This window comes from Delphinapterus leucas, chromosome 1 (genome assembly GCF_059928025.1).
Source record: "Delphinapterus leucas isolate spDelLeu-1000000601 "Yukka" chromosome 1, BTC_Dleu_Yukka2, whole genome shotgun sequence".
Taxonomy (NCBI): Eukaryota; Metazoa; Chordata; class Mammalia; order Artiodactyla; family Monodontidae; genus Delphinapterus; species Delphinapterus leucas.
This window is the reverse complement of record NC_143129.1, coordinates 9659099-9683047: the sequence shown is the minus strand read 5'-3', so window position 1 is coordinate 9683047 and position 23949 is coordinate 9659099. Positions and strand designations below refer to the sequence as shown.

General features: G+C 38.7%; 1 protein-coding gene across 5 annotated transcripts in view; it reads left to right on the top strand.

The window, feature by feature from the left end:
• The window catches only part of PTPRC (protein tyrosine phosphatase receptor type C), a 121221-nt gene that overhangs the window by 54464 nt on the left and 42808 nt on the right, over positions 1–23949 (top strand). For 2 of the 5 annotated variants that reach the window (XM_022562001.3, XM_022562002.3), the window contains exons 4-11: positions 1852–2049; positions 7759–7902; positions 8687–8767; positions 9935–9964; positions 11635–11829; positions 13032–13160; positions 14309–14452; positions 21539–21658. In XM_022562001.3, the coding sequence (XP_022417709.3) occupies positions 1852–2049; positions 7759–7902; positions 8687–8767; positions 9935–9964; positions 11635–11829; positions 13032–13160; positions 14309–14452; positions 21539–21658 (1041 nt within the window). The remainder of the gene's footprint in view (positions 1–1851; positions 2050–7758; positions 7903–8686; positions 8768–9934; positions 9965–11634; positions 11830–13031; positions 13161–14308; positions 14453–21538; positions 21659–23949) is intronic. The other 3 variants (XM_022562004.3, XM_022562005.3, XM_022562006.3) reach the window with 3 other exon arrangements.

Sequence of the window (23949 nt, the reverse complement as noted above, 5' to 3'; positions counted from 1 at the left end):
CATTGGAACTTTGCTGACACTAAACTTAGTTTAACCTGAAAACAATAAACGAATAATTGGTCGTCTATAATGTTGAATGTGAATGAATGTTATTGAACAGAATTTTAAGCTCCTCCCACCCTTCCATCTTCTCTCTCTCCCCATCCCTGTCTCCCCAGTCTCTCCCCCACCAACCCACCTCCCCTCCTTTTATTCAGTATATACTATAACGATGAGAGAACACTAAAGTTAGATTTAGGATTTGACACTGAAGACAGGAAGGCACCATTTGCTTGTTACTTAGTTGAACATGTTGACATGTAATTATGGGTAAAAGTTTGTTAATAAAAACATTTATTTGTGAGTTATTAGGCTATGAAATTTTAGGGATTGGAATTTTTCTTTGGAAAAGAACACATATAACAGCTGTCCTATCTCTTTGGATTTCTGTAATCACAGAATAGTTCTGTGATCTTTCGTGTACACTGACGTCGAGGCAATTCCATGCAGCTCAGATGGGTTTTACGGGTACTTAGTAAAAATGGATTTCACATCACCTTCAACATTAATGAACAAAGCTGGGACTTCCTTGTGTCGTTTCTGTTTCCATTTCTTAATTCTCTACTCAGTGATCTTCCATTTCCGTTCTTAGTTCTGCCCTTCTTAGCACTTCTGCTCCTTTTCTGATTCGCCCCCCATTCTCTCCCTTTTCCCATATTTATGCTATTCTCGCTTGTCCAATCTTATTGAACTGAGTTAATTAAAATGCTTGTGTGATATAACTCAATTTTTTATTAATTAGATATTGCAAAACAAAATTTGCTATTCATAGAAGTAAACACATGTTAAACAGAAAATTCAGAAAAAAATGCACCTCTATAATCCTAATATTCAGAGAGCACAACATGTTTCTTTTTTTAAACTGGTGTACTTCCGCATTCTTCGAGATAAAGAAATCCACTTTCTGAATAAGAGAACACACAAATGTAAAGGCCTTTAGTACACGGTGCTCATTTGCTCTGCAGGCAGGTTTTTGCATTTGTGTGCTCATCTCAGCTGTGCACAGACCTACTTCACCATGCCCTTTCTACAGTTTTCTTTTCTCTTGCCACAGTTTTCTTTTTCCTGAAGTGAACTGAAACTGGGGAAAAAGTTATATCAGTATCTCAAATTGTGTTTCTTTGGTTATCATGAAAAAAACATTTTTGTAGACTTGGGTCATCTGTATACTTGTTTGTGAATTTTGTTTTCCAGTCTTTTGCTTGGTCTTTGCTTTGTTTGAATTTGATTGATTAAGGAAAAAAAAACAGTGTGTGCGTCTAGAACTCTTGTCTTTCATTTTCTTCTCCTGGAATGCCTAGCCCTCCTAATAATCCCCTTCCATCTTTATCTTTCTTTATTCTTTTCTTCGTTGATCAGTCTTCCACAATTTCTTTTAATCCTTTTTACGCCTGGTGTTTCACTCTTCTGAACCCAATTGCTTTGGACAGTTGAGAATCCACCAGTGAAGTGAGAAGAGTGCAGGGAATAGCTGCTTTCACCTCATTTCCCCATTTTCACCTTTAGCCCCTGTTCTGCAGCTTGCTTTCTGTCTAAGTCTATATATTCCATCTGTCCCTCTGGATGCATCTATATTTGTACGTATGCATGTGCATACATGTGTACGCATTGTCAAATATACACACACCCCATATACACACACACACCATAACTCATATCTGTATGGTGTGTGTGTGTATATACACACGTATAGGTAGGTATATTTATGTACGTGTGGTAATGGGCTGGGGGTTAGCTGGCTCAGATGATATGATTCAGGGTGTGACTCACATGTTTATTTTCTCCCCCTTCCATCTCCCATGAATGTGACAGGAATGAACACAACAGAAGAGCCCTCTACTCTGCCTGCAGGTGATCCCTTACCTGCTCACACCACTGCATTCTCACTCACAAGCATCTCTGAACGAGGAAATGACTCCTCAGAGACCACGCCTCCTCCTAGCCCAGAAAGTACCACCACGGAAACATCCCTGAACTCTTGGGATAATGATAGTTCTCTTGCTGTGACAGGTTGGCAGCGACCTTAACTGAGACGGGATTAGGGAAAAACTTGTCTCTCTTTGTTTTTACTTTTTAAATTTTAAAGTTATCAGAACAGTTTAAATTATGTTCAGTTTCTACGTGTGAGATTTTACTAAAGTGTGTAAAACGTAGAACATCTAGGTGTTCATGAAATATTGGCCGGCGTAAGTAATGAAGCCTGTTGTTAGGGAGATGGGGAGGGAGGGAAGTCCCCCTAAGTAAAATCAGGGTGTGTTGACGGGGGACAGAGGCGGTTCTCGGTGTCCTCTGATCCCCACGTGCTGCATCATTTTCCTGGTTCCTGCTCACCTAAGTTTTCTGTAACTCCGGGGAGGTCAGAATGTCCTCTTTCAGGTCTTTGTTGGTCTCACACTCCCCGGCTCTTACCCCAAAGTAGAAATTTTCTTGGTTCAATCCCAGATCCTCAATAGCAGAAAATGATTGGAGACAGACAATTTATTATTTTTTTAAAAAAACACACTGAGGATTAATAATTCAGCTTTGCTATTTGGATTTCTTCCAGGGATATTTGCACTGTTTTTTTTTTTTTAAGTATTTAATTAGGGTTGTGAGTCCCAATGGTAGAATATAAGATGATGTGGTCCTGTTCGTAGCAAAATATCAGAGTGACATGGGAGGTATTTCTGCTGGGGAAAACCTCTGATGCTCCTAGAATCCAGGGACACCATTGATCCACTCATTCTCTGTTTAATGTTAGGTCCACAAGTGTATCTGGTACATAAACTGACCATCCTGAGATTGGTTCCTGCCTTTTCCTAAATAATGTGCTGTGTGCCACTTTCTGAGGCAAACTGGTTAATAGACATGTTCTGTTTAAAAAGACTAAGATATTTGTTCAATAAGGTCATCAATCTTAGCTTGAAACGCAAGCATGGGTAACACCATCACATTCCTGGGTGATGGGTGCACGCAGTGTTTTGAGTACCATCCGGATGAAGTTTATTGGCTGTGGTAAGTGGTTGAACAAATGTTCAGTGCCTTTTATATAAATTACAGTAAGGTATATTTAATCTTTATCCCATTTTCCCTCCTACCATAGGGCAGCGGAGGTGGCTGGGACCTATCTAAACATTGCAAGTGTTGGAATTCCTTTTAACAAAAGGAATGTGAGGATGAGAGGGAACTGATGGCTACATAGAACTTTTCATGCTAAACTTTTTTATTGACTGAATAACATCACACAGAGTTTTCTATTTCAAAGCTTCCACATTTCACCTCACATGCACAAATACACACATACAACGTTCCTACCTTTTTATTTCCCCAATTTTTTTCCCCTGAAAACGTTAAAGCCAGAGATTTACATATGAAGCAAAGTGCGAGAAAAAAAGGTTTAAAATGAAATAGATTGGACATATGGATGAATTATTTAAAAATACTAACTTGCTCTGGCTCAGTAATACTAGTGATAAAATTAGCTTGGAAAATTTCTTATGCTTTCAAACAATACAACACATTTATTTTTCTGGAAAATAATCTTGGTGATATTTCAATTCTCTACTGGGCTAAAACCTATAGGTGTTATTTACTTTGTTTATGATTGATTTGTACTGTGGAATGGAATGTAATCAAATTTTTCTTGCTTACTAATATATGAGGGGGAAAACTATGCCTCAATCCATTTTTGTAACAGTATAATATACACCATTTCAAAAATTAAAAAAATTATTACAATAAGCATTCACATACATAACACTAAATTTAATTTTGTAATATTATCTCTATAAAATTAATGTATGCATGTTGCAAAACAGCATTATAGAAGCATTACACACACACACACACACACACACACACACACACAATGAAAATACACTCTCCCCAAACACTGTTCCTTAAAAAGTTGTCTTATCTTCCAGACTCTCAACATATAATTCTGTGAGTGTGTGTTTTCTCATATCACTTCTGATACTAGCTATTATCAATCTTTTAAAACTCTGTCAGTATGATAAACACTTTTCATTTTGATTTATGCTTTGATTTACATTAAACTTTTTTCATAATAATGAGCATCCTTGCATATACTATTTGGCCGTTGTCTCTCACATCTCTCGCACATTTTTCTGGTCTTTTCCTCGTGTAAGAGATTCTTGTATATTGGGGGATTCTTTGCTTATTCTGCCTACAAAGAAATGCCCTCACTTTCAGTTGTGGAGTTGATGGAGAATTCCAAAAGCTCATAGTGACCCGAAAGTCACAAAAGCCACCTGGAAACATGAGCCATCTATGGCTGCATCAACCCAGACAGGCTCCGAGATGTGTAAACGAGCACACGGGTGCTTCTGGCAGGTGAACTTAAAGGCGAGCAGACTTGCACTTGAACAGACTGGGCCATTTCACAGTTTGGTAAACTATAATAACAGTTTGCTCCTTATAACTTCCTGGTATTTAAAATTTTCGCCTGCCATGGGGAGATATTGATATAATGATCTCGCTTTCCTACCTTAGAGGTTAACCAGCCCAGACGCCTCACCTGCCGTCTCCCGCAGACCCGCGGGTGCCTCTCTGCACTCACCCCAGCTCTAGGCAGGAATGTCAAGTCCAGTTTGTGGCTCCTTCAGACTTGTGCAAATACAAAGAGCACATGAACACCGTCTAAGTACGGAGTGAGGGACTCCAACCACTGTTCCACGTGTAGCATTTGCTGGTGGATGGATTTGGAATTTCAAACTTTCATAGTCACCCCTATTCCAAGAGGGCACCTAACAAAGGTCCTTGTACTAGTGATGAATTGATAAAGAATGAGAACTATGAGAATACAGGAAAGACCTGTTCAGGGGGTTAGTCAGGGCTTTATATGTTTGTTTATATTTTAGGCAAGTATAATTCTGCAATGAAAACTTCTTGCTAGTAATAAAGAATATATGCACAGGTTCTTTCCTTAAAGACCTCCTACCTAAACAAAACAGTGAAGAGTAGATGGTGTACATTATCAATAAAGGGCACTGAGAAGTTATAACCACAAATACATCGGTTTTAAAAGAATGAAAAAAAAATGGATGCTCATATTTTCCATTCAAACATCAAGATTCTTTCAGTTCAGCATCTCTATTTATAAAAACTGCAAAATATCCTCTCCCTGGTCTTTCCAAAACTGGTGTCTAATCAGTTCACGGTGCCCCTTTTTACCCTAAAAAACAAGCATGTTTCTCAGGTTGCAAGTGCACACAGCCACATGTATACACTTAGTGACCTGAGAGCCTGAAAATTAAAGATATGAATGGGGAGCCTGGCAGTGAAGTGGCCTTGCTTTAAGTATGGCTCCAACGAGGAAGCCAAGTGTATCAGATAGAATAATTATTATTTTGAAGTATTAAAACTGCTCCTTCAGCATAAAAATCATTACAGGCAATCCGGGAAGCTTAAACAGCTGGCGAAAGAGCTGCCCTCGTCTCCCTGCCCCATTTCACTCACTCTGGCTGCCATGGGAACAGCAGTAAAAAGATCTGGAGCTTTTAGCAAATCCACAGAAGTTGTGGATGGGAAGGATCTGGGAAAAAGCTAAGGAGGGTTGACATGGGAGGCTGGTCGTCACACAGTTTAGTCTGCTTTGCCCCATCAAGGACTTCTTCCTCTCCCAGTGGCTAATTCCACTAATTAAACATCTATTAGGATTAATTAACCTCATTCAATTGTAATTGCCATTCCTAAGCCATCGCTGAGATTACTAAACCAGGGAACGTAGTTTTCCTATGAAGAGGGAAGGTCAGGGATGTGCAGAGGGTGAGGGTGGGAGACCTCAGCATGGCATGAGGACCAGGGACCTTGGGGAGGGGCAGAGAGAATGAGCTAGTGAAGCGAGGAGTAGAAAAAAAATGTGGAGGAAGGCTAAAGCCAAGCCTAGCTGATTTCAAAGTTTGCAGAGGGCCAGTTGTGTGCCTACCATTTTTTTTTTAAAGGATTAAAAAAATGCATCTTCTCCTCTTCTCCTGGTTCTGTGGGAGGATCCCGACCTGAAGAACTGATGTTTAAGCTATTCGTCCTGTTCCGTGGTTTAGCTAAATTTGGGGTTCAGTGGTATTTGAAGACTGAGCTGAGAACCCCAACTGAAAATTTAGCAGATGCATGTTCGGTCCTAGTGGCATGGATGTGTGTGACTGGAGGGTGCCTGAGGGCTCGCGTCAGCGCCATCTGGGGGATGCGCATGCGTGTGTCACTCGGCTGAAACACTGAGCATCTGACTGCAGATGCAAGACCCACCTCATACCATTGAACCGGTGACCCCAGGGATCGTGACAGCGAAATAACCACACAAAGCTCAACTAGGAGCTAGCCCTATTTCTTTTGCTTCTGCCAGGACCACTAGCATAGTGCTAGGCGTCTAGTTGGCACCCAGTGAATACACGTTGCTCCCTTGTGCTGTGATTCTGGGTGTGGTGTCTGTGCGTGGGAGGAAAGATGTGACATGGGGTGGGTGCTTTGAACCTTAACAATGAAAAGTCCTAACCAAATACAGTGTGGGCTTTTATCGGCGACAACCCTTGATTCTATACCCACTAGCTCATCTGTAATTGGAAACGAAGGGGATGCTGTCAATATAATGGGAAGTTCCTGGGCTCTAAACCAGTTTGCTTTTTCCTGGCGAGGGGAGCCTCCATAGTGAAGGTAGTATGGTGACCTTCAGCTGGAAGGAAAACAATCCCCCAGTTCAGCAACTGCACAGGCGGGATCCCCTTCAGCTCTATTTTCAGAAAATCGGAAGGAAGCACCTCTCCCCAGAGAGGTGCACCTCACCCACGGCGCTTGGCAGGGGCGGGCGGCAGTTCCTCTTGTGGTAACCTCACCGCAGCAGCCTTTTGCCCTCAGAGCTCACGTCCATCTCTGTGGTCCCTGCGCCAGCCAGCGGCACCCACTCTGTGCATTTTCAGTATTGCCTAAGGCAGCCCCCCGCCAGGAGTGTTGGCCTCCCTGGGCAGTCCAGGCTTTCTCCCGAGGTCCCAGATACTTTTAAAATGTGTGCTGTGATGCCAAAGCTGCATAGGTTCTGAGGTGTCTGCCCTTAAACTCATCTCTCCCATAAGCCGTGTTATTTTTCATCCCATTTTGTAGACGCGTAGGTTGTGAGGTAGCAGGAGTGCTTGAGTGTTTACTGCCCAGCCTTAGCTTCTAAAGTGATTTTTTTTTAAATTTATTTTTGGCTACCTTGGGTCTTCGTTGCTGAGCGCGGGCTTTCTCTAGTTGCCAGCGAACGGGGGGCTACACTTCGTTGCGGGGCGTGGGCTTCTCATTGCAGTGGCTTCTCCTGTTGCAGAGATCAGGCTCTAGGTGCGTGGGCTTCAGTAGTTGTGGCACGTGGGCTCAGTAGTTGTGGCACGTGGGCTCAGTTGTTGTGGCATGTGGCCTCAGTAGTTGTGGCTCGCGGGCTCTAGAGCACAGGCTCAGTAGTTGTGGTGCATGGGCTTCAGTAGTTGTGGCATGTGGGCTCAGTAGTTGTAGCTCGTGGGCTCTAGAGTGCAGGCTCAGTAGTTGTGGTGCATGGGCTTCATTGCTCCATGGCATGTGGGATCTTCCTGGACCAGGGTTCAAACCCATGCCCCCTGCCTTGGCAGGCAGGTTCTTAACCCCTGCACCACTAGGAAAGCCCTGGCCTTAGCCTCTATTAATAAACATGCCTCTGTGTGCTGTGTGGCCCCTGCCCTTGTGGGGCAGGAAGGCTGATGGTCTTTGTGATTACAGGGGCTCCAGGAGAGAGGACTGCACCGAGCACCTTGCCTGCAGACACATCTTTCCCACCAGTAACCACTCTCAGCCCTGCACACAGCAGTCCCGCTGCCTCACCTCCACACATCTCCAACTCGACCACCCAAGACAATGCCTCAGGTTTGACCGTGATGCTCTAGGTGTTTTAGGTTCTGGATGATGAAATGGAAACTTGAAAACTGTCATGCGCCTCTTTTATTTCACACCAAATATGACTGTGGGCTTGCTGTTTTACAAATTTTCATACAGTGATACTAAATTAGTAAAAAAAAAAAAAAAACCTTACCAGTAAGCTTTCTATGGGCATATTTTATTTTATTATTTATATTATAAAAGTTCATGGTGAAGAAGAAAGATAACAAACTTTAATGTCCTATAGCCCTGAGATCAAATATAGCCTCTTCAACTTTCTAGCTGACTTTAGTACAAGTTACTTAGACTTTCTGTGTGTCAATTTTTCTTTCTGTAAAAATGGGTATAATAATACTCATTTCATAGGATTGATAGGAAGACGGAATATGTAAAAAGTCTGGTATGAACTGAATAGTACAAAAGGGTAACGGGTATCCTTGTTAGTAATTAAAATAAGGATAGCTGTAACAGGATGAGAGGTAGTTTGAGGGAGACTGCACATGTCAGAACTATACTAAGGAATGAATAGTTTCTTCTCAACGTATACAATGTCTAGTTCCAATTGTTTGCACTGTTAGTCATCTTAAAGGGCCACGTGTAGACAAATCTTTGACTCACTTTCTTATTTTAAAAACAAGCAAGTGTCAATTCAAACGAGGAGGAAGCCTCTAGCAAAGATTCAGTTAAGAAATCATCTTTGCTAAAGAGTTTTCCCCTCGACCCTCGATATGACAAACTCATTAACCGTGGCCCTCTGTTCATTTCCTTGCAGATGTGTTCAATGCGTCCACTACACCATCCTCTCCGACCCCTGCAAAAGGCATTATCTCTACAACTGATCTCACAACAACAGGTGACAACCTGACCCCCAGTCACGCAGTCGCACCACCACCATGTGCTTTGGACATGCTCATTGAAGGGTCTTCCGTTGACTCCACCCTGGGCTCTTTCTTCGAGAAGTTCAATTGAGTGTTCTAGTCCTGAGGGCTGTGGAAGGGCAGTTAGTCCAAAGCACAGATCAGTTTCTGTAGTGCAACAGCCGATGAGATCAGGACCGGTGTTACTGTGATAACCTCTTACATCATGGTCGTAGAATCCCCCAAAAGTTGTGTACTCTATGAAAACTCGTAGAAATTACCAGCTATACTAGGACTTCTAAGAGTGGGTTTCAGTGTTGGTATGAAGAAGAACAATTCTCTCAGTGGAGCTCTCTGTTCCAAGAGGTCAGTGGCAGAGGAGTGATCGCAGAGCCCCAGACACACACGTGGGATGTGGAGATGGAAGTGGGGGGCTCCATGCAGGGAACGAACGTCCAGGAGGTGGTAGAGTCTGCAATGGGTCAGCCATTCAGAGCCTGCCAGGACACTATTCTCCCTGCAAGTTCTCCATCTCAAAGACCAGATTAGCAGAGATCTATTAGCTTCCACAAACCCCATTTCCATCCAATTCTTCAGTTAAATACATATGCTCACACAAGATAGTTCTCAGTTGGTGGACGGAACGATGTGTTACCCTGGATTTAGTATATGGGCAAAGAGCTTACAAAAGTTAAACCAGACAATGAAGCAGCCCTTGCCTATTTTCTGATTTTTTTTAATAACCAAAGGAGTAAACTGAACTTTCTAAGGATTATAATTATATAAACCTATTTTGAGATTAATCAAGGGGAGGAAGACTTTTAAAATACTTCTGGCTGCGTAAATAGTCAACCACGTCACCATTACATAATCAGATGTGTGCCCAAAAGTCTTAATATTGTATTATCACAGTTGTGTTTATTGGGAGAATTTATGAAAACGTTTTATAGAACTAGCTTGTTGGTTTACAACCTCTGAAGTTTTGAGATCCAAACATGGGAACAGGCACTGCAAACTCTGCATTATCTGTTAAACCTAACTCAGTAGAGTCTATAGTTTATGAAGATGAAACATTGTAAACCACCCTTCCTCAGAATGACTAGAGCAGAGATATTCTAAAATGCAATTTTAATAATTTGCATTTTCTTTTTTTTCTATTACAGATCCTACTACTACACATAAGCCATCATGTGGTAAGTTTGTCTACCTAGAGGCAACATATATCACTTTAGTGATTTCCTTATTTATTACAAGCTTTCAAGACCCCCCAGCAGGCTAAACTCACTGGCTCTAACTTCTCACCAACGATTAGCTCCAACTATTAAGAGCCAGGGTCCTTCAGGGCAAGAAGCTTTGATGTCACATTCAGACCTAGTTTTGAGGACTAGGATTGATAATTACTAGCTAAACAACCTTGGTGGAGCCACTTAACTTCAGTTTGCGTATTTGTAAAGTGGGATGATAGCAAGGTTGTTTCGCGGTTGGGAGAGGATTCTGTGTAATGATAAATATGAAATGTGAATAATACCTTCAAGGCTCATCAAGAAGAAAAAGTCTCTCTGTCTCGCCAGGGTTAGGCTCAAAGCAGACGCTTGAGAACAGCTTGTATCCATCCTTTTCCCATTTTCTTCCTCTGTCCTCAGTGGAAGCAGAGTCCTTCGTGGCCAGGGCTCATCCCTCCACGTGTTTCTAAATCTCACCGCTGGAGTCCCGACCTTCAGTGGCTCTCTGTATATTTAGTGCAGACATCAGCCTTTGTATGTTTGATTAATGAATATGATCTGGATGACCAGGTTCCTCTTGCACTGTTGCCTCCTTACACTTTTCACTTAAGTAACGTGGAAGTGCTCAATTTCTTAAAACATGTTTCTTCCCGCCCCTGTGTCCACCCCTGTTCTTCTTCCTCTACACTTGGAATGCATCCTCATCTACCACCTCCCTCCCCCCATCAATTTTTCTATGTCCTGCTCATATTTTAAATGCAAACTGACTCACCTCTCTGGAGGGCCCCTCCTGGTCCTGCAACCTGAACAGACTTCTCTGCCTCTTTACCCCTGTATTATTTTGTGCATCATCTTATTCTGGTGTTTTCTGTAGTTCATGCCTGTGCCTGTCTGCACGTTAGATTCTATAGTTCCAAAAGCGGATCATTTGTATTCCTAGTGCTTGGGACGGTGTCTTAAGCAAAATAAAGGCTTCATAATTTTTTTGTACTAAAAATGAGTGAATAAGTGAATGTGTGTTGAAAAGATATTTTTACGAGTCAATGGAGTCTGTTTAAATAAAGGGAAGAGTGTGAGATGACACTCAGAGAAAGTGCTTAGGAGGAGTTGTTATCAATAATTTTACACAAGTAGAGGAATAACGAGGCCTCTGCTCCCTAATGTTCCCCGTATCAAGAGAAAGAGATAATCAAATACAACACTTTAGAAAGCAAGGGAAATGATAGAGCAAGAAGAAGAAATTTGTCAGATGCGTTGTTCATTTCTGTGTAATTCAACCATTTTTGAGCCCTTTCTGATGACAGGTTTTACACAAGGGTCTGGATTTATGGCGATGGTCAAAATTGATGGGATTTTTCTCTCATGGAATTTACAGTCCAGTTAGGAAGACAGACATTAATCCAATTATCATCCAAATACAAACTCACAAGCTGAGGTCTTTGATGGGACAGTGATGAAAAGGGAATCACGAAAGAATAACATGGAGGCACTGATCTGTCCCTTCTCTTTTTTATGTTCCTGGGGTTCTTTTGTTGGAGATTGGATATTCTTAAAAATATACATTAAGCAGTTTGTATTTAATAGAGCTTTATTCATTCTGAAAAATAAAAGATAAGCTTCACTATTTTATTTTCTTTCAGAAGACAAATATGCAGGTATCTCTGTGCACTACGTTTATAGCAAGGAAAATGAAACCTATAATGCAACACTTAGTGAAGCGAATGGTGTGTATAAAAAGCATCTCCATGGCCTACAGGAATGTGAAAAGAAGAATATCAATATATCACATCCTTCATGTTACCCTCCATTTGAATATTTATTAGAGGTACCACCAGGTAAATATCAGTTTATTTCTGTTCGTGCATTTACAGCAACACTGCAGTTTTGTGTGTGACGTGTCCTACTGGTCACAGGAGTTAGTAGGCAGGGGAACAGGGCTGAGGGAAAGATGGCGGCAGGAGGCCAGTGTGTGGACTTCTGCTCTCCAGACCCAGTGAAAATGGTAACCTCAGAGAAGCCTTACCTGCCTCCTTACACCTCTTTTACAGAGTGCTTCACGTCGATTGGATCTAATTTATCCCACTGAGTGGTTATTTACAAGCTTTCTTTTTTCTCCGCTACTGAATTCAAGTCATTATATATGTGTGTGTGTGTGTGTGTGTGTGTGTGTGTGTGTATATATATATATATATATATATAAATCCTTTTAAATACAAGTGTGTCTAGAATATCTTGGGGGAATAACACAAAGTCAAAGATTTGATGTTTGTGGAAAGAACAAAAGTACTTTCACCAAAAAAAAAAAAAAAAGGGGAGCGTTATAGTCATGTTAAGGCGATCAAGCTGGTTTTAGTACCTAAGCTACTGCTGGGAAAGAGGAGACTATGGTACCAAGCTGACTTCAGAGAAGCTACCTTCACAAAATGCATTTTCTAAAAGGGATTCAGGGACTATGTAAGTTTGTTGAATCTCTCACATCTTTTAATAATTCAAGATCATTGATTGACTTATTAACATTTAAATAGGTTAAATATCTGATGTTTTTGAAAAAATGCCTTTTAACTTATTCATTTTTCTCTAAATGTTACTGGAATAAATGATCAATTAAAAACAGAAAATGACAATTTAAGACAATACATTGCCCAGAGTGAAGCCCCCATGCTCTGTGTAATGATCATGCAATGAAAAAAATCAAAGAGTAAATGAAAAATTGAAGATACAAAGAAGAAAACAAAATGGAGTGAGTCTTTTAAAATGTGCAAAAAATGCAATTTTATCTAGACGTTTCCTTGGGTTCCATTTTTTTAAAGTAGCATAAATTCTAAGTGAAATGCTACCAATATGTGTGATGTTAAAAAAAAGAATAAACTAAAGAATCAAGAAATTCAACATGCTGAGAGTTATTAGACTTTTTTCAAAAGTAATCTAAATTCTTGCCAGATTCTGTATCATGAATATAATTTCAATGACTGTAATTGAGCATAAGGCACACATTATGAAATATTAATCATCTATTTTTGTATCTTTTTCTTAACAGATCATAAACATTTTCAGCTGAATGAGTGTGTAGAACCTGAAAAGGCAAATACTTCTCTTTGTTTATGTTGGGAAATCAGTAAAAATTTTACTTGTGATAAAAAGAAAATAACATATAAATTTAAATGTGGTAAGAATTTAACATTGATCAGAGGAGTTTTTTTCCTATAGTGGGAAGTTTTTCTAGATATTATCTAATCCTTCCTTCCTTTCTTCTTCCTTCCTTCCTTCTTACTTTCCTTCCTTCTTGCATTCTCTCTTTTTCACTCTCTCTCTTTCTCTCTCTCTCTCTCTCTCTCTCACACACACGCATAGTCCATGATATGTTTGGAATCAAATCATTGTATTCTCTATACAACTCAAATTCACAAAATAGACAAACACTCCACCTGAAAAATAATGTTTGAAATAGCAATATCAGTTAATTCATAAGAATTTTCTTGGCAACTGCTATACATGAGGTATTGTTGGAAATATTATCAGAGAAGAGAGTTATGAAAAATTATGGTACACATACTCTTAGAATGAAAGGGAAAACAACCATAATTTCACGTGATTCCGAGAGTTTTCTTTGTCAGCCCTCCATCAACCACATTTATAAACAACTACAAGAAGACTTAGATAAAATGAAAGTAGAGAAAGAATAGTAAGTGCTTCTAGGAATATGAATTTGAGTTCCTGGAAGGGGGAATAATTGAGATAGCATTTCTTTTTAATGATTTAATAACTTTTCATTTATTTTCATTTGAATTTTTTGGGATGAAATCTCCCCCCTTGGCATAAAGCTATCTGCTAGGCCATATTTGGCAAGACAGACAGACAAACAAAGACACACACACTCTCACACGAAGGATGGAGTATGATACTGCTTATAATCATCATGTTACGGGGAAGATGCTCAGCTCGGACACGAGCAGGGTGAGGAAAGCAAGGACAAACATATGACAGTCTGATGATTAAACAAGATATCTTCGAGGTAAAGGCGATATCAAGGGCAATCTCAATTTCTGCACAGAGAACAATGAACTAAGGCCTCATTTCATCAGCTAAATTAGAGACACTCTCAAATTCAGTTCTACGTCTTAATGTTTTCTTTAAAATTGAGTGTAGCAAAATCATGCAGCATTATAGCTGATATCAGGTCCTTTTACTTATTGTTTTGACCATTTGCATAGGTTTTCAATCTAATAGATATTAATTATAGATATAAAACCGAAATGAAATTTAAGTGTGATATATTGTATTCATATACTCATATGCAATACTTATTTCTTTTAGATGACTTTTCTCCATATAATGAAAGTGGAAGATTTGAAAAGTTCAACCTTCAGCCCCAAAGTAATTATACTTGTAGTTCAGAAGTATCTTATAATAACAAGATTCTTACTAGCCGAAATACAACTATTAAAACAGATTTTAGAGGTGAGTATATCACTTACATTTATATGTTAAATTTCTTTCCTTTTTATATTCTTATGATTCATTGAGAATCACAGAAAAAGATGTTATAGATTTGGAGAAAGGGTTTCAGAAAATGGCTTTGTGTCCGTTTTAAAGTAAGAATTTAGAAGTAAATGACAGCGAATCCAAACCTTCATCAAGTTTTTTGCAAACTGTAGGCTGTTGTGAGGTCGGGGTGGAAACAAATCTGTGAGGTAAGTGAAATGCTTGTTCACGTGTTTTCCATTTTATTTCCCCTTTCTTCCTGTAGCAGCATTCTCTTCTTGGTGTGTCCTGCATCTTTTGCCCCCTCTATCAAATCCTGCCGCTGATAGGAGTAAAATGAGCACAGAAGCTCACTTTAAGAAGCTAATAAAACGCAATGGTAAAGCTAAGTGTTGATGGCAAAATAACAATTGTTATTACTAAAATGTCAGCAGTATAAATAATAACCAGACTATCATAACTAATAACAACTGGAAAGTAAAATTCTGGAAAGTAATAGCATTTGGAAGATGGAGGGGAGAAGGAAGTGAAAAGTGCTAAAATTTCAGTTGTATTTAGTGGAACAGGGGTCCCCAACCCCTGGGTACTGGTCCTCGGCCTGTTAGGAACCAGGCTGCACAGCAGGAGGTGAGCATCCGGTGAGCAAGTGAAGCTGCATCTGCCTCTCCCCATCGCTCCCATCACCGCCTGAACCAACCCCCCAACCCCAGTCCGTGGAAAAATTGTCTCCCACGAAACTTGTCTCTGGTTTCAAAAGGCTGGGGACCGCTGTAGTAGAAGTAAAGACATTCCAGTTAAATTTAGAATCTGCTAGGAAACTATGTTAATTGTGCATAAGACAACTTCTGAGTAACCACTAAAAACGTGAAAGACAGATAAATAGATGGCATTGCCTATTCGCAGTAGAAGAAAGTTACGGAATAAAAAAAAAATTCTTCATGTTAAAGGAGGAAAAGGAGAAAGAAGGGAAAAGAATGAGGAAGAAGAGGGAGAGAGATTGTGAGAGGGAGAGAGGGAGAGAGGGAGAAGGAGAAGAAGAAGAAAGAGGGGGAGGGGGAAGGGAAGGAAGAAGAAAAACGTGGCAGGAAGGGAGGGAGAGAGAGACTGCTAAGCAGGAAACAATAGGTAAAACAGCAGAAACATGTCAAAGTATCAAAAGTCACTATAAATATAGATGGCTTAAATTTACCTTTTGGAACAAAGATATTCAGACTTGAGTAAAGTAAAGACATATTTGCGGGGAGGAATTTGTAGCCTTAAGTAAGATCAAGTGACATTTTATGGAAACTTTTTTTTTTTTTTTTTGTGGTACGCGGGCCTCTCACCGCTGTGGCCTCTCCCGTTGCGGAGCAACAGGCTCCGGATGCGCAGGCTCAGCGGCCATGGCTCACGGACCCAGCCGCTCCGCGACATGTGGTATCTTCCCAGACTGGGGCACGAACCCGTGTCGCCTGCATCGGCAGGCGGACTCTCAACCACTGCGCCACCAGGGAAGCCCTATGGGAACTTTTATCACTTTGCTCTCTATTGAATGAAAATCATTGGAGAGTGCTTGGAAAAGAACCAGAAAACAAAAGCAGAGAAAGCAGAAAATAACAAAGTTTAGAGTACAGATTACTGAAAGAAGGAACAAACAAAAATTGCAGGAATTTACTAACCAATTTAAAGGCTTGGTTTTGAAAAGAATAATAAAATAGTTAGACCTCTAGCAAAACAACCTTCCCCCATGCATTATAAAAAGGAAATTAAAAATACGGTAGAAATTTTACAGATTATAAAGAAACTTGCATCCAATATGAAAAGTTAGATAAAATGGATAATTTTCTAGAACATAGGAATTATGGACATTTGCCTAGGAAGAATTAGAAAATTGGAGTTGTATATAAAATAATAGTCTAATACCTCTCTAATCTCTTCACACTCGCTGTCTGCTTACCTCACCTGCCCTTTAAAAAAGAAAAACCAGAAAGGTAAGTTTACAGTTAGTTCCTATCCTATTCAAACTGTTCCACAGTATAGAAATCATGGAAATCTATCTACTAATTTTGATTATTGTTAGGGTGGGGGATAGACTAGGGTTACTGTCATGTGGATACCAAACTTGGGCAGAGCTGAGGCAACTATAGGCCAGTCTCTCCTATGAGCATAGATAGTAAATAGTAAATGAACTGTTAGCAAAGTGGATTCTTTAGTACATTATAAAATATGTAACTACAGAAGAAGTTCTATGGATGGCAAATAAGCCTATGAGAAGATGCTCCACGTCACATGTAATTGGGGAAATTAAAATAACAATGAGATATCACTGCACACCTTTAGAATGGGCAGAATCTAGAACACTGACAATACCAAATGTCGGCAAGGATGGGGAGCAACAGGAATTCTCATTCATTGATGGTAGGAATGCAAAATGGTACAGTCACTTTGGAAGAGATTTTGAGCGTTTCTATAAAACTAAACACCATCTTACAATGCAATCCAGCCATCACACTCCTTGGTATTTACTCAAAGGAGATGAAAACTCATGTCCACATAAAAACCTGCACATGGATGTTTATAGCAGCTTTATTCATCATTGCCAAAACTTGGAAGCAACCAAGATGTACTTCAGTAGGTGAATGGTAAATAAACTGTGGTCCATCCAGACAATGGAATATTATTTAGCACTAAAAAGAAATGAGCTATAAAGACATAGAGGAACCTTAAATGCACATCACTAAGTGAACAAAGCCAGTCTGAAAAGGCTACATACCATATGGTTTCACTATATGATATTCTGGAAAAGGCAAAACTGTGGAGACAATAAAGAGATCAGTGGTTGCCAGGAGTTGTAAGGGAGGGAGGGAGGGATGAAATGGCAGAACACAGAGGATTTTAGGTCAGTGAAAGTACTCTGTATGATACCGTAATAATGGATACATGTCATGTAATATATTAGTCCAAATCCATTGAATGTACAACATCAAGTGAACCCTCATGTAAACTATGGACTCAGGTGATAATGACGTGTCAGTGTAGGTTCATAAATTGTAACATAAGTACCACTCAAGTGGAGGATGTTGGTAAGAGGGGATGCTGTGTATATCTCTGTGCCTTCTCCTCAATTTTGCTGTGAATTCAAAAATGCTGTAAAAAAGTAAGGTCTTAAAATCCCCACCATTATTGAGTTTGTTCCAGTAATGCAGGAATCCTGCAGCCTTTGAAAATAGCAATATAACCATTTTACATGTCATTTTATTCAGGCAACAGGGGAAATTTTTCAAGACCGTTGCCAAAGAAGCCACATTCTTAAAAAAAACAAACCCACAAACTTTTGTTAGTTCACCTACTGTATGATTCACCCATGTAAAGTATAGAAGTCAGTGGTTTTTAATATATTTAGAGTTGTAAATCATCACCTGAATCAACTTTAAAGCATTTTCTTCACACCAAAAAAAAATAAAATAAAATAAAATAAAACCTACAAAAAAACAAGCAACAGCAAAAAGCTGGTATCTTTTAACAGTCACTCCCCATTTCCCTCCGGCTCCCATATCTAGGCAATTATCAATTTACTTTCTGCTTTGATGGATTTGCCTAATATGGACATTTCATATAATATGTTGTCTTTTGCAAGTCTGGCTTCTTTCACTTGGTGTACTGTTTTCAGGGTGCATCCATGCTGTAACGTATCAATACTTCCGTTTTTTTATTGTCTAATAATATTCCATTTTATGAACGTACCTTGTTTTGTTTGTCCCTTTATCAGTTGAGTGACATTGAAGCTGTTTCCACTTTTTGACTATTACGGATAATGCTGCTATGAACATTTGTGTACAAGTTTTGTGTAGATATATGTCTTCGTTTCTCTTGTGTTTATACCTAGGATTGGAATTTGGGGGTTATATGGCAACTTTATGTTTTGCATTTTGAAGAACTGCCAATCAGTTTTCCAAAGTAGCTGCATCATTTTACATTCCCACCAACAACGTACGTGTTCTTATTTCTTCACATCTTCACCAACACTTATTGTCTTTTTTATTTTAGCCATTCCAGTGGGTGTGAAGTGGTATCTCATTGTGATTTGAATTAATGACTAATGATCTTGAGCATAGCTTCAGCTGTTTATTTGCCATTTGTATATCTTTTATCACTATTTGCCCATTCTTAAAAGTTGGGTTATTTTTCACTGAGTTGTAACAGTTCTTTATATATTCTAGACACAATTCAGATATATGACTTGCAAATATCTTCTCCAGTTCTCTGGGTTGTCATTTTAATTTGTTGATAGCTTTTGAAGCTTATAAGTTTTTAATTTTGATGAGGTCCAATTTATTAAATTTTACCTTTGTTACTCATGTTTTTGATGTCACAACTAAAATTTCGTTGCCAAATCCAAGGTTATGCAGAGTTATCCCTATGTTTTCTTCTAAGAATTTTTTAGTTTTAAGTCTAAAAATTAGCTCTATTAATCCACTTGAGTTAATATTCATTTATGATTTGAGGTAAGGGTCCAATTTCATTATTTTGATGTCCTAGCAAAATTTAGTGAAAAAACTATTCTTTTCCCATTGAATGTTCTTTTCATCCTTGTCAAAATTAATTAACAATAATGATGGGCTTATTTCTGGACTCTTCCATTCCATTAATCTATACATCTAATGCCAGTACCACACTGTTGGTTAGTGTTGCTTTGTGTAAGTTTTGAAACCAGAAAGTGTGAGTCCTTCAACTTTGTTCTTCTTCAAGATTGTTTGGGATATTTGAGGTCCCTTGAAATTCCATATGAATTTTGAGATCAACTTGTCAATTTCTACAAAGAAGCCAGCCAGGATTCTAACAGAGGTTGAGTTAAATCTGTAGATCTATTTGAAGTGTTGCCATCCTAACAATGTTAGTTTTCTGGTCCATGAATATGGGGTGTCTTTCCATTAATTTAGGTATTCTTTAATTTTCTTGGAGAATGTTTTGTAGTTCTCAGTGTGCAAGTCTTAGAGTTCTTTTGTTAAATTCACTCCTAGGTTTAAATTTATTCCTGCTTATAATGGTGGTGTTTTCTTAATTCCATTTTCAGATTGTTCATTGCCAGTGTGTGGACATACAATGGGCTTTTCTATATTGATCCTGAAATCTGTCTCATGGCTGAAGTTGTTTATTAATTATACTATTACAGGACTTTTGACAGAACGTACTAAAGTGATTCTGAATTTCATGTGGAAGGGATAGCTAGCTGAGAGTCAGACAGCTTCCTAAATTCATGTCTCCAGTAGCCCCCCAAACAACTCAAAGCCATTAGAAAATAAATGAACCTACAGAAATACTATGTCTTCATGTAACTAGCAAAAATTTAATGCTTTTTGGATACAAATACTAAAATTTGTATACTGTGACAAAATAGAAATCCCAGGAAAAAAATATTTTATTGTTTATAAAAGTGCAAAGGCAATTCAGTGGAGGGAAGGATTTTTTTTTGGTTATTTATTTATTTGGATATTTATTTCATTATTAGATTTCTTTTAGTTATCCCTATAGAAAAAATAAATACGTCAGCCTTTACCTCTCAACAAACACAAAGATTAACTCAAAATGGATTGCAAAGCTAAACACTAAATCTAAAACTATAAAATGTCTAGACAAAGACGTTAGAAAAATCTTTGCTAGTTTAGCTTAAGCAATGGTTCCTTAGATGGACACAAAAAGCAAGAATCATAAAAGAAAAACATTTAGAAATCAAACTTCATAAAAATTAAACATTCTTGCTCTTTGAATAAAGTCACTAAGGAAATAAAAATTTTTCACAATTCATACATTGTGAAAAAATATCCACAATTAATTTTTTCAACAGAGAGTTTTGGGAGAATATATAGAGAATTCTTCCAAATACAAAATAAGACATCAAGTAACTCAATTAAAAATGGACAAGAATTTTGATCATATGCTTCACAGGAAAAGATACACAAATGGTCAATAAGCACATAAAAAATTTCCCAATATCATTAGTCAACTGGGAAATGCAACTTAAGACAACAAACAGATGCTGATGCCATCATACACCAACTAAAATGGCTAAAATGAAAAAGACTGACAATACTATTGGTGAGAAGGCAAAGTAATAACTCAGCACTTTCACTCCAGGTATTTACCAAAGAAGAAAGGACATGTCCTTTCCACAGAAAGGCTTCTGCACAAATATCCATAGTAGATTCACTCATAGTAGCCAAAAGCCTGGAAACAACCCAGATGTCCATCAACAGTTGAATGAATAGGTGAAATGTGGTCTATCCTTAGAATGGAATACTACTCACAAATAAAAAGGACTAACTACTGACACATACAGTGTGAATGAATGAATATGAATGAATCTCCAGAACATTCTGTTAAGTGCAATATGCTGGACGTAAAAATGTACCCACCGTTTGATTTTATCTATATGAAATGAAAGAAAAGATTAATTTAATCTATAGTAATAGAAGGCAGTACAGAGGGTGTTTGGGGGTGGGCAAGGGAACTGGGTGGACTGGGAGGGGACACAGAAGAACTTCCTTGGTTGGATAGAAATGTTTTATATCTGATTGCGATGGTGGTTATATCGATGCATATATTTGTCAAAACCCATCCAACTATACCCCAAACGGGCAGGTTTTCATATAAATTATACCTTGTAGTTTTGATTTAAGCATTTATTACATTCTTCACCTCAAGTTCTGATGACTAGTTACTGGAAGTGATGACAAGTGTTACTCCAGTACTGACTGTTAACTTTATCAGCCCTACCAGTGACAGATTTCCAGCATAGGGAAATCTAGACATCCCAAGATAGCTGGACAATAATATAAATGAGAGGAAGAGGGGTTTTCAGACCTCGTCAAGTCAGTGGAACATTTAGGCTCCACAATGTCACCCTGGAGTGACACTCTGTTACATGACCATATCAAATTTAACAAGACCAGATATCTTTCTTTTACCTTCATCATCAATTCATAATTAATCAAAATATGGCTATTAATAATGCATGCTAATAATATGAAGAACGTTTTCTCCATGTCTTGTTTCTTACATTTTATATTCTTATTCTTTCAACAGTTCCAGGAATCCCTCAGAATATGAGGTGTTCTAACTTCAGTGCACATAAAGGATGGGTTACCTGGGAACCACCGGAAAATGTTTTTCATACGTTCACTCTTTGTTACCGGAATCATTCAGGTAATTTTATAGAATTTAATTCTATCAGGAAAGATAAATCAAAAATTGGAAAGCGCACTCCACATATGGATGGAGCTAGTGAGCCACGGAGCTCTCTACACTACAACCGTGACGAGCATCCTGTACGCCTTGGTTTTAGAACTACCTCCACTCACTACAGGCTCCCTAGCCTCTGAAATGACTAAATCTCAGAGTATCCCCCAATACTCATTTCTCATTCTTGATCTTCTTAGTTCTAATTGTTACACTCCAAAGCTTAGAGAAAGAAAATCTCTGGAAGATAATACTCATATCTGTTTTCCAAAAACTCATCATTCTGGACTACAAACAACAACTTCCAAAACGTGCCCCAGCTGATATACACAAAAAATTGGGTGAACAAAAATGAACATATGCCCACTTAGCTACAGAGTTTGATGGCAGGTGGAATCTTGGAACATAGGTCTAGTTAGCATTAACTAACTTCTGCAGAACTTGTGCAGAAATAAAGACAGCCCAAAAAATGTGCTATGACTAGTTCAACCATTGGCCTAGTCCCTCCAAATGAGACACTATTTAAGAGACCAGACATCTCCTGGACGATGTGAAGTATCTAAAATACTTGTAGAAAACAGTGGGGACCATGGACCACCTCAGAACAGATTCAGCACACGGAATAGCCCACTTGTCAATCCTTTACCTGTAGCTTAAAGTAGTATTGAGTTGGACATCTCACAGAATTCCATCTCTTTGTTTGGTGCGTAGGAACCAGACATAAATTTTCAAATTTTGAAAAGTAGAAAGCCACTTATCTCCAGTGTGTTATTTTACATTTTGATAGCATATTGTTTTTGCTTGTTGTTTGAATCTTAATAATCAAACTACTACAGCAAAGTTCAATACACATGTAGTTTTCAAATTAGCATAAGAGGGCTCAAATTCTATGGAGAAGAAATACAGGCAATGTATTTGAGGTTATGGTAATTTGAAAAGTTATGTCTATGAGAAAGGAAAAATGGAACTTACAGGAAGATGAAACATGGAAACTACAGGAAGACAATCTGTAATCTGACATATTACAGGAGTACAGTCTGCCTCACTGGACACCTCTCCTACAAACTTTCTTTGCTTGGTTTCTGTGTGAGCACATTGTTTTGTTTTCTCTTCTCTTTTCTGAAATTTCTTCTCACTATCTCTTTCTGTATTCCTTACTTTCTATATTCTCTCTCTACTATGGAGTATTTTGTATGCCAGAATATATGGTGGAAATTTATGGAGCAATATTTATTGCTTCTTTGTATTCTATACTATTTAAAAAACCTGTATTTGAATAATTAGGCTTAGAAGGATGTAATGTGTTAGTTACTGCAGTCAGATGAGTTTTTGTTTGATTTTTGCAATGAGTACAGCTCCTTCTTATTCAGTGCTACCCAAATTTTTGACTCTCCAAATATAACACTTGAACAGAATGGGTGGGGAGGGAAGGGGCAGGTAGGCAACATCTGGCTCTGTGTGTCCTCTCCAAAAGTTGGTTGGTAACTAACTGAACTCAGTCTCCACTGTGGCTCATGCACTGACTCTGCTCAAAGGGCCCTTTGGAAACAGCTCATCCCCAGTCCTCTGTCTCTCGTTGCTATCATACTCCACTGTTGGGAAGAGGACCGTGCTCTGTCTTGTCTTCTGGTTCATCAGGAGCACAGGACATGAGATCCTCTTCTGTATTATCTAAGTCAAAGAGAGATGATCGGAGTATAGCATTGTTAGAACAATTCTTTTAACTACTCTCATTATTTCAAATAAAACCACTATTAAAAATCCATGGGAAGAAAGTCAGTGAACTCCTATGGCAATTTATATTACTTTTAATTAGGTATTAAATTCCTTTTGTTATTCCCTCATTTAATCATCGCAGCGGCTCTGAAAGCTGTAGACTAAAAGAGGTAGAAAAATGTAACTGACATTTATTTAGTTTTATCTGCTTGTGGGGTGTTTTTATAGCTTTTTAAGATTTTGTTAAACGTTTCAACAATGACTCTGAGAGGAGAGATACATGGATATGTTCAGAGTTCATACGATTCCCTGAGGATCACAGAACTTAAAATCAATGCTCAAATTCAACAGCTTGGACTGTGCTTTTTTCGCTACTGTAAGTTCATGTTTGAGCATGAGACACCTTGTGCATCTGTAGTATTATGTATTAACTTAAAGTGCCAAGTGACAATGAAGTTTCCTCGGTAATAGGGAAGAGACCCTGAGTCATTGTTGCATTCAAAGGACTATTTCTCAAAAGTTATTGAAACCAGTGTGCACCC